The sequence below is a fragment of the Lygodium microphyllum genome, chromosome 19 (genome assembly GCF_053477565.2).
Source record: "Lygodium microphyllum isolate KBCC chromosome 19, Lygodium_microphyllum_v1.1.10, whole genome shotgun sequence".
NCBI classification, from domain to species: Eukaryota; Viridiplantae; Streptophyta; class Polypodiopsida; order Schizaeales; family Lygodiaceae; genus Lygodium; species Lygodium microphyllum.
This window is the reverse complement of record NC_141153.1, coordinates 12,405,654-12,417,000: the sequence shown is the minus strand read 5'-3', so window position 1 is coordinate 12,417,000 and position 11,347 is coordinate 12,405,654. Positions and strand designations below refer to the sequence as shown.

Here is an 11,347-nt window from a genome sequence, read left to right as displayed (position 1 = left end):
TAGATGCATACTAATTACAACAACATTGTGTTGAGGAAGTTGTGTAGGGCAAGCTAAATTGACTCTCCTATGCATGGATGCAAAATCAAATCCCTCTTTTATTATTGGTACTTATGTGATTTTAAGCCCGATTTTGGCAATGGACTTGCAACTTATGGTTGTGTATAGAGGGAGAAAGCTCCAATTCTATTGCACATCACGAGATCAAACACTTGTTCCATAATTGTTCATCTACTAGCCCTTTTACCTCAAGTCCCTTGCAATCACATGAGAGCACCAATTCTTGTTGCACGTAAAAGAATTGAACCTTGTCCCTTGACTCTTCAATTATTATCCCTTTTACCCTCACTCGCTTGTAGTCACATAAGAGCACCAAGTTTTGTTGCACATAACAAGATTAGTCTTTGTTCCTGAACTATTCAATTACTAGTCCCCTTACTCCAACTCACTTAGAGTCACTCCACCTCACGCGATTAGATCTAAACATAAAGAGGACATTATGAATTTTTGGAAATTAAGGGAAAATTTGGAAACTTTGGGGTTGTTTTGATAATTTTTACATCTTTACTATTAGTTGAGGGGAGGTTGGGGGTGGGTGCTACGTGGCAGCCCCCAACCTCCCCACAAAGAAATGCGAAGGCGGGTGCCACGTGTCCAACACCCGCCCTCGCTGCAAATATCGCGCTCGCCATGGCGTGAAGCGCCGGGGCGAGTCTAGGCGAGGAGCACCTAGTGTGCTACTAATGGGACGTTTTAATTTGTCTTTTTTCTATTCTTTCACTTTTTATGTAAATTTAAAAACACAGTGCACTAAGTAATGTTAAGCAAAACACTAAGAAAAGAAAAAAAGGGGTGTAGAAAACACTAAATTGAAAAGAAAACCAGCTTGCTACCAATGAAACCAGCTTGTTACCATGTTAATTTCTACTGCACATCACAAGATCAAACCCTCGTTCCTTTAATTGTTCAACTATTGGGCCTTTTACTCGAAGTCCCTTGAGCACCCACGCTGCACATAAAAGAATCAAACCCTTGTTCCTCGACTATTCAATCATTAGCTCTTTTATCCTCACTCTCTTGTAGCCATGTAAGAGCATTAAGTTTTGGTACACTTCATGAGATCAAATCCTTGTTCCTTGATTGTTCAACTATTGGTCCTTTACCCTAACTAACTTGAAGGCACTCCACCTCACACGATTTGATCCAAAGATAAAGAGGACACTATGAATTTTTCGAAATCAAGGGAATATCTAGAAACTCTACGGTAATTTTGATAATTTTTACATGTGTAGCTAGTGGGAGGTTTTAATTGATATATATTTTTCTTTATTTCACTTTGAATTCATGTCACTCTTTATGTAAAATTAAAAACACTAAGTACATGAAGTAATGTTAAATAAAACACTAAGTAAAGGAAAAAAAAAGGGTGCAAAAAACACTAAGTTGAAAGAAAACCAACTTGCTACCAAAACTAGCTTGTTGTTGTCTTTGTCTACTCTTTCTTTCCGTGTTTGTCACTTCAAGAAAGTCCAAAATAACAAGAGTAATCCGAACCCATATTGCGCGGGCAGCTGGAGTAAAAAGACTCATAATAATTTGAATAATAACAATAGGTATGCCTTTAATATGCTACGTAATCCAATGATGTAAAAATACAACACAGTAGTGGAACATCAATGTCCAAAGATAGGCCTTTGTTTCCTCAGCAAGCAAAAAATTGAAAGAATTTTAGAAGCACATCATGAAAGCTCCCATTTGACAAAATGCTAGAAGTAGAAAACAAAGTAGGTTATAGTCCGGTTTAATGTAAGAAAGGTAACAAGTTACGGATAAAAGTAACAAGTTGTGGAAAATGTGGGAAAAAAGGGGGGGTTCTGGTTTTAATAACCTTTACATTAGGTGGGAGGGTGGCACGATATGGAGGCAGCTCTCACCGTGGCGCATCCATGGCTTCGAGGAAGTTGCCTCCCATCGCACCTCACGTTCTCTTACAGGTGCAACAAGAAGAAGAAGACCTTCCCCTCCGCACGCTCATGCTGCTCTGCGACTTCTCCTTCGTCGTCACTATTCTGCCCTCAGGTTCGTGTTGCCATCTCTTCGCATGGTTACATGCTTTCGTGAAATATTTGTTTTGCCTCTGTCCTTTCGGCGAAATTAAGGATGTGCGTGCAGGTCCAACAAGCGGTGCAAGCTCTGCAACCCGAATTCATGGCAGTCGACTTGACGGTGGCGAAGCTCATGAGCAAAGTCTTAAGAGCCTACTCCAATGCCAGAGTTGGCCCTCATGTAGCTCTCTCTCTCTCTCTCTCTTTCTGTCTCTCTCTCGTTTATATGTGAGCACGCCTTATAGTTTTCTCCCAACAGATCTCGTTTGGAGTGGTGGACAGCTGCTGTACTAGTCAATCCAGCTGCTGCTCAATAGTAGCCACCGGTCCTTTCGGAGCAGTTGCCCATTTTCATGTGCTGCATTGTCATGCTGCTGTACAACTGGAGGCCGTTACCCATCTTTGTAGCCTGCCGCCCCTAATTTGGAGCTGTCATTAGAGAGCTGCTACGTGCGTTTTCTGCTAGTGCTCCTGTTGCAGCTAGTCGCCTACCTTCTGGAGCAGTCATCTACCTTCCTGGAGGCTTTCCCAGCCAGGGAACATTTCCATTTTGCTGCTGCTGCCCCTGAAGATAAGTTTTCCTTCATCGCCAGCTATGGAGGACGATGTTTCACTCCCTTCACTGCTGTCCACATTCATCCAATGTTTTCTTTGACATCCCCTTCCAGAGGACCATGTTTCACTTCCTCCAATAGGTGCACATTCCTTCTGTAGGTGTTAACACCCTTGATCAGCTGGGACAATGCAGTCATCTTGAGTCACTCTGTCACTACCAACTCTTTGGCTCACCCCTCGACCTTAGTCCTAGAGACACAGATGCTCGAAACCACTACTGTATCATCATTTGATTTCATCCATTATTCTTCAAATCTATGTGTTCCGGAGTTTTTTGACTGTTGGTATTTGTCATAAGCTCTGATATCTTCACTACAAATCCTACCTTTTTTTTGCATGGTTTCAGAATAGAGATATTCTCAGAGCTAAATGTCTTCATTCTTCGTTAAGGACATGGGTTGGAGTAACAAGACCACTGTCAACTCAGATTCCTTCACTCCATTCCACTATGACATTTAGGAATAGCGTGTTTCACTCCCTCCCACAAACCCATAACAAGATTGCCACACTGTTGCTATGGCTGCTTCCCCTTAACTTGGAGCATGGACCATTGGGTGCACCTACTATGGCAAGGCAGGTTATTCCACCTCATATTGTTGTTATTGAACATTGCTCCCTACACCATTAGAGTATATGCATCTTGCCCAAGGTACTCCTTGCGCCAACTCCCCTGTTATAGCAAGGTATTTGGTCTTACAGACCCACTGCACACGCCTGTCACTTCCCACTTTCTTGGACGTTGAACCAACTCCCAAGTCCCATTATGCTCGATGGTCTCAAGCTCCTCTTGCATAGCATGACACCAAAAATCCTGTTCCAAAGCCTCCTCATTGGTAGTAGGCTCTTGATCCTCTTAAGACTTGTGACATAAGGGCACAGCTCACACAAAGTGAATGCCCTTGCTTGGCTTGTACCCTGGCTGATCGTTGTGGGTCCATCGATATCTTGGAAAAATGAGTGACTCCGGAATCTTGCATAAGCTGTCAAAACCACCAGGGAATAACAACGAGCTGATCTTGCTGCAAAGGAGACCTAGGGGTCTCTAGAACTTGTGAAGAACGTGTTTGGGAAAGGGACTCCCTCTCATTGGGTAAAGATGGTCGTTAGAGAAAAAAGGCTCCCCCTCGGTGGCTCAACACCCCTTGAAGAAACCTAAGGGGATGGGGATGGAATAAGAATACTTGAAGAAGAAGAAGGAATCAACAAGAATGGGGGAGGCAAAGGAGGAGGAGGAGGAGGAAGAGAAGAAGGTGGAGCCGTTGGCGATGTAGTGGTGCTAAGAGGTATCCTGGAAGGAAGTGGTGGAGGCGATAGTGGAGGGGGTGGAGTTGAAGAATATCCACATATCCACATGGTGTAGAAGCACCATTGGTGGGAGGACTAGAGACCATTGTCTCATCCAATATAACATCTTGACTCACCATGACCTTTTGTTTCTTGGGGCTGTAGAGCTTGTATCCTTTGGTTACTTGAGTGTACCAATGAAGATGAGCCTCTTCTATTTTAGCATTGAGCTTGCCCTTGTGCTTCTCATCCACATGGACATAGGCAATACATCCAAAGTTGTGAAAGTGGGAGATTGAAGATTTCTTGCCAAAGAAAGCTCGGTATATAGTTATGTCCTTAAAAGTTGTTGTTGTAGTGGACATGTTGTGGATTTGGACCACTTGTCCCATAGGGTGTGAGGAAGTCCTTGATGCTCTAGCATCGAACGGGCCATCTCCACCATGGTTTGATTCATGTGCTCCACCACACGATTCTCGGATGGCATGTTTGGATGGGGATACTCCATCCAAATCCCCTTCTCCCTACAAAACTTGTCAAACACTTTGGAACAAAATTTGCTGTTGTTGTCTACTCGAACCCCTCAAACTTTGAAAGGATTCTACTCTTTAACAAATTCATTTCAATCACCAATAACTAGCATAAACTCAAGTGGGTGGATGCCCTCGTGATGGTTGACTTGGGATGAGGCTACTGATGTTTGCCTTGAATATAGCTAGGGCACAAGGTAGTGATTAGGTGGGGGGGGGGGGGGGGTTGTGGAAGTCTAAGTAGCCCAAGTGCTGATGAAAACTACTTGGTAAGGGCCGTGAGCTTGTAGAGCCCATCCTCCTAAGTACCTATTGAAAGCATGGTACTTGTGGATACATCTTCAATGGTAATTGCATCCTATGTGAAAACCAGATGGGTCCCTAGTTGTGTCAAACCATGAATAGGTAAAAGATTAAAACCCAAATTAGGAACATAAAGGACTTTGATATAAGAGATTTGATGATCTAGTTGAAGGAGAGTGTTATGCATGCCCCTGTTGGAATGAAGAACTTGAAGTCCATCTTGATGGTAGGTAATGTGGCATGAAGAATTGCTATCCACAAGCCATGGCTTCTCTGATGAGAGAGCAAATGCGGCGTCCTTGGGCCCAATCGTGAATAGATGGATGAAGGCGGATTTGATGGTCTTGGATGGTGTAGCCTTCGAATCCTTGGCACCCTCCTTGGTACTAGGTTTCATGTGGAGCTACCTTTTTTGGCACTTTTCCTTAGGATGAGTACTCTTCCCTAGTGTGGGCAGTTTGGCTTCCCTTTCTTCTCATCCTCCTTATCACTTGATGGTCCTTGTCCTTCTTGTTGCCCCCTCTCAAATGTGGAGTAAAAGTTTTCATGAATTCAAATCTACTAGTTCCAATCTTCTTGAGTTGCTCTTCTTGTTCCAAAACAAGCATGGCAAGCTCCTCCCAAAGAATAGTGTCTTGAACTTTGGAGTCAAGTAAATTGGTATAGAAGACATTATATTTCAGAGATGGGAGATAAATAATAAGAATCATTGCTATATCTTTGGATGATATCCTTCTATGCAAACTCATGCCATAATTCCTTCATCTTGTTGATGTGATCTCTTGTGGAAAGAGAATCAACTGATAACATTTAGAGCTTCTTCTGTGTGGTAATTCAGTGAGTAAAGGTCTTGATCTAATAGAGAGAAAACAAGTTGTCCATACTTGCATTGTAGTCTAGATTCTACAAACATGAACAAGCACCGAATTGTGGAGGCTCATGAAGAAGAAAGATTGGGCTTGAGAATTAAGTTGATCCCAAAGAGCTATCTGGTCAATAGGAGAACCGATATGGTGATTCAGTACAGGACATTGTATTAGGATAGTAATAGAAGGCCATAGATCAAATGTATCCAATATGCGGATCCCACTTTGCAAGACTAAAAGGGAGTAGTTGGTGCCGTCTAGTTGATCCTTCTTGGGCAGCTTAGGAAGAATAGACACCTGGACAGATGGTGCCAAAATGGTCATGCAAGGTCCTTCAATAGGAGCCCTATTAGAAAAATATAGAGAAGCTAGTGGTGAATGGGGTCGCTTTGTTCTTTTGGACCTATCATAGTGACAATCTCTGAATGATTGGGGCTTTGATCTTTGGTTATCTTTGCGATCTTGATGATTGGGAAGGACTTTGCGATGTTCTAGTTGATGAGAATGTTGATCTGCAGATTATTGGTTGTTTTTCTCGTTGGTATCATCAAAACTAATGAGCTGGAAATCTATCTTCCTTCAAAGGATTCGCAAAACACTCAAAAAAAACTCTTGAATTTTGATATTTGGCCGCTCGAACAGAGGAGAAATCAGCTTCGCTCTTGGAACACATGCTGTAGATGCTTCACACATGTTGAAGAAGGCCAAAACAGTGTGAAAAATGGCTGATCTTCATGACAAATCTGCACAAAACAGCAACTAGAGTGTAGTCTCCTTTGTGGAGGATCTTTGGCTCCTCAACAGTGCCATGTGAGAGTGCCAACAAAGAAAGAACATGAATATGGAGAGATAAGGGAAGGAATAGAGTGATATAAACACAGAAAATAGAAGGAAAGAATTGCATTGGTCTGAATAGAATGCTGAATACAAAGTGGATTGATCAGTCCTTGCATGCAGCCTGAATTGCTAATGAGGGCACTGGATCAGGCTGATGATGGAGAATTCACTAGATGACAGAGGGTGCTGCATTTGCAAAGGGGGTATGAAGAATGACAAGCCAAGTGAGATGGGGGTTGCCTTAAATAGGCAGTGCAGCCCTAAACTGGCTGACTGCTGTCTCCACATGCAATGATACTGGCTGACCAGCATTAAATGCTGGTTGTCTGCCCAAAAAATGGCCGACTGGTCATGAGTGGCTGCAAGGTGCAAAACCTGATTACCAGCTTTGGCAGTGTGAATGCAGGTGGGGTAGCCTAAAAAACTGTGATGCACTGGTTGGAAATGATGAACAGCAAGTGTGAACACACTCCTAAACAGTTTGAAACTAAAATTCACTCTAACACAAGGCTGGAAATAGTAAGAGCTCCTTGGTTTCTGTTCGACTCTTATAGAGCTCATAACTAGGAGAAGACAACATGAAATAAAACAAGCTAACAATCACATGGCTGTTTGCAGCAGCAGGACGCTGTGTTTTCAGCTTGTAGCAGTCACCCTGATCACTAAGTGAAAAAAAGTCAATGACCAGTTAAACAAGATGAATTATCAGTTAGACCTTAATTAGCTCTTTAAAGCACCCCCAAAACCCAAAAACTGCCAAAGTTTTAGTGTCCCACAAGCAAACACCCAAACTTTTGGGAGGATCCACATCTATAAATAGGAAGCTGCCGAGCCACTTGCTCCATCCTTGTTTTGCAGATTGCTCCACCATTTGGCACCCTATTCCGCTAGTGTCTACACCCCTCATTCGGTGGATACCTTAGTTCATTGTGCTGTCCATCAGCTAGGTGCCCTGCCCAGCCTCTCCACTACTGCATTTGCTGATCACAACCTACTCCAGCTTGTTGAGAGCTGTCTATGTAGCCTAGTGACTACAGCAGAGGCTGTGTTTATCCCTCAGCCCTTGCTGTATGCTGCTGACACCTGATCAGCAACACCCTCTGTTTGCTGCCTGCACCTTCTGCCCTGCATCTGCACTGTGTTCGGGAGCTGCTGCCTGCCTCAAAACTGCTGCACACTTTGTCAGATCAGCCCACATCAGGTTCAACCCTGTGTTTTTGAAACAAAGCAGAATGCACTGCTGTTTTCAGTCATCTACAGCAGCTGGTCATCGGAGGCTGCCTATTGCGATTCAGGGTTTGCTCAAAGTACGACACACTCTCCAATTCTTCTTTGCCCTGGTCTATTTTGAGACTTAGAGGTTCGAGGTATTGTATTCACGCTTGCATAGCTTGTTTTCAGCATTCAGCATTAATTCTTCTCACACTCTTAAGTTACTCTTCATTGTTGATATTTGTTGTTCTATCACTATGTTTTGTTGTACACTTTGTGTTTATTTGTTTTGCTTGAATGTTTCTTTACATGGTATCAAAGCTAGGCATTGATTGAAGAAACCTAAGCCTTGATCTGAAAGCGTGATATCAGAGAGAAGCAAGAACTTTGGAGGTGAAGGGAAGAGGGCTTCAAACACTTTATCAGCACTTGAATCTCCAAGATAACCTATGCGGTCACCAAATGGGAGTGGTATTGACAGCTAGTTCTCAAAGATTCTGCCATAGGTGGAGATCCAACTGACTACTTTGGACATTAATGGCTATACAAAATCTCTTGGGACGAATATGATGATTGTTATGCAACGAGCCTAACAACTTCTTGAGGGTAATAATGATAATTTCCCTTTAGATGATGTGCACAAGTTTGAAGATCTTGCAGGACTATTGGAGCCTCCAATTGGGATTGGGCCCCCTAATTGAAGAGAAACTACTGATTATGCACCATCCTTCCATTCTACTCCATCTACACTAGTACAAGATACACAAGTTGATACTTCAGTTTCTTCTTCTATTGCTCCTATTCTCATTTAGGATTTTGGATTTAATCATGAAGAATATAAAATTTAGTTTGTCCACTCCTTATAGATTCTTGTACGTTAATACAAGAATAGGTGGCTGTAAGAACAAATTAGGTAACTCTTCTTCTAGTCGGTTTGATGCCAAGGTTTCATCTCTATGCATTCTATCATTTTATTTCAATTTCCATCTCAAGGTCAATCAACAACTTTTATTTCAACTACACCACAATTTCCAATCCCACCCATTCCACCCTTTCCTCTTAGTGCATCTACTTCTTCTTTTACACCTTCATTTGTATTTACGTTCACATCTCCATTAGTAGTACCATACACCTCCCTAGGAAAACCATCAAACATTTGCATATTTTTGTTCTATAGACTCTCTACTTTTGCACAAGAAGGTGGTGGAGGTGCATTGGTGGTGGGGGATTCTTTACCGCATATTATTTGAATGGGTTACTTATCCAAAGATACCCACCTCTAAGTATTGACTAGTTGGTATCACAGTTTGCATACGTCACTAGAATGTGAAATGAAGTTTAATTAAATCATTAAGTTTATTTTGTAGGGGTATACCACCAAAATGCAAAATGGACTTAATGATTTAAATATCATGAAGATTTTTAATCAAAATGAACTTTAAGTTTGATATTGCTAGCTAGCTCTTGGCATGGTGACCGATGCATTAGATTTGATACTAGGCACATAGTGGACAAGTCTATTGGCTCACTAAGCTTAAGTTTGGTCTAGAGAGGAGCTCACTTTTAATTAATATGACTAAGTCATTCATTAGCCCTTAATAAAAAATGAGATTAGATTGAGGAGTTGGATTTCCATTTAAAAAGCTTGTCTTAGCTATTTGGAGCTCCTTCTCTTTCATTTTGAGCAGCCCAAGTTTGGAGATAGTCATTCTTTTTTTCTTTGATACAGAAATTGTAGGTTTTAGCCATGAAATATGAGCTGACAGTATGAATGGAGTGTGGACAACAACTAATCTTCTCCTCTTGGTATTGGGTTTTCATTGGGTAGCCTTGTAACTCTATACACAACAAGTTATGTTGCTATTTTGAACTAATTATAACATATTTACTGCTATATAGGTTTGGTAGATATTAGCATCTCTCTTTTAGATCTTGACATTTGGGAATCGATTATCTCTTGAGTTGAAGTTACGTTAGCTTTCTATCGTCACAAATCCCCCTATGTTGAGGGATCACATCCATTGGATGGAGGAGCTTTAGGATGAGCTTCCATCCCTTGATACAAACATTTTTTGGAGGATTTGGTTGTGCCACTTCTCTCACATCTTCCATCATCGACATATGATGTGCTCTACACTAGTCTTCTTACTTCTTGTAGTTGGGAGACTTTCATTGGGGAGGAGCTAGTTTCATTGGGGCTTGAGCAGGATGTGTATCACAATAAGATAGATTCTTGCGAGGCTTGTATACATGGCCATACTTATGCAATCTTATCTCAAGGTATAGGATAAGCCAAGAAGAAGAAAGGTAAGAGGAAAAAGTTCGAGTCATCTTCCAACTCTGATACAGATTTTGTGGAAAAGTATCGAGGATATCCCACGTGTCCTCATCATGAGAAGGGCTCGACCACGAGGAGAAGTGCTAGAGGATAAACCCTCTCCCAAAGCGAAGGGTGGATGTGCATCGAAGCCTCCGTCTACCTCTACTTCGATACTTGCTATTATTAGCTTGTTAGTATTTCTACACATTTATTAGATGGAGAAGCCTTCTTCGATTGTCTCGTCTTTTGAGCAGTCTTGGCGCTTTGACATTGGTGAAATGATTCATATGACCCCTCCAGGTGATTTGTTGTAGGATCTCTATCTATTAGAGGGTATCATCATTGTTGGTGACATGATACATCTCTTCGGTGTCTATTAGTAGTGTTGACACCTTGCTTTTGTCTAACCATCCATTGCGCTTCATCTTTGAGACTCTACATGTTTCTGATTTGGGCTATTCTCCTCTTAGTTTATGGTCTTACTAGCTTTGGGACCCATGTTGTTCTCTTTGAGCCTGCAGTCTTTGTTGAGGATTCTTTTATAGGAGCTACTTTTTTGTGACAAGTTGGTAGAAGAGGGGGCTATCTAAGCTTCATTTCCCTTCCTTTGTGTAGGACCCTTCCAGGCAAGTTTCTATTAGTGTATCCATTCCTGAATGTGCTTGTTTGATGGTATGTACAAGATGAAAGTCTAGAATACACATATCTTTGTATAGAAGTTTAACATTGACTTGTGATATTGCTTTTCTATTGTACTTTGGAAAGAGCTTTCATTTGATATCCCCTATTATGTGTTGAGATGGCAAGCTCAACACATGTGGACATTGATGATGGACTGCTTGGTTAGATGGGTCCGCATGTCTACATTTAACATGTTAGTGGTTATTATGATCCTCATATAGACATTGACTTATCACTTGTTATATTTAGTTTGTTGCACCTATCTACAATTGCCATAGTTATAGCGTTAATCAATTAGTATAGTCAGTTATGCATTGTTTGACTTAGTACGTCACTTTCCTTTATGTTGTATCTTATCTATACTTTGTGTACATTGTATTGGTGTGAAGAAAGAAGAAAATATCAATAAGAAAATGTTTTGGCCTCCATATCTCTTCCTGTGTTCTTGAGTGAGCTTCCTCTTATGTGTATGGTATGTGTTTGGCACAGTAGCTTAAGCAAGTCCCCCCACTACACGATTTTTGACATGGTATCAGAGCGGTTACTTTTCTTTATGTTGTATCTTATCTATACTTTGTGTACATTGTATCGGTG

General features: G+C 41.6%; 1 protein-coding gene across 7 annotated transcripts in view; it reads left to right on the top strand.

Annotated features, from left to right (window-relative positions):
* The first annotated feature begins 1,882 nt into the window (after positions 1-1,882).
* The window catches only part of LOC148019575 (uncharacterized), a 60,520-nt gene continuing 51,055 nt past the window's right edge, over positions 1,883-11,347 (top strand). For 6 of the 7 annotated variants that reach the window (XR_015694834.1, XR_015694833.1, XM_087699579.1 and 3 more), the window contains exons 1-2: positions 1,883-2,079; positions 2,173-2,286. Coding sequence is in view for 5 of the 7 variants with exons in the window: in XM_087699579.1 (XP_087555705.1) it covers positions 1,918-2,079; positions 2,173-2,286 (276 nt within the window). In the remaining 2 variants the exon portion in view is untranslated. The remainder of the gene's footprint in view (positions 2,080-2,172; positions 2,287-11,347) is intronic. The other variant, XM_087699582.1, reaches the window with a different exon arrangement.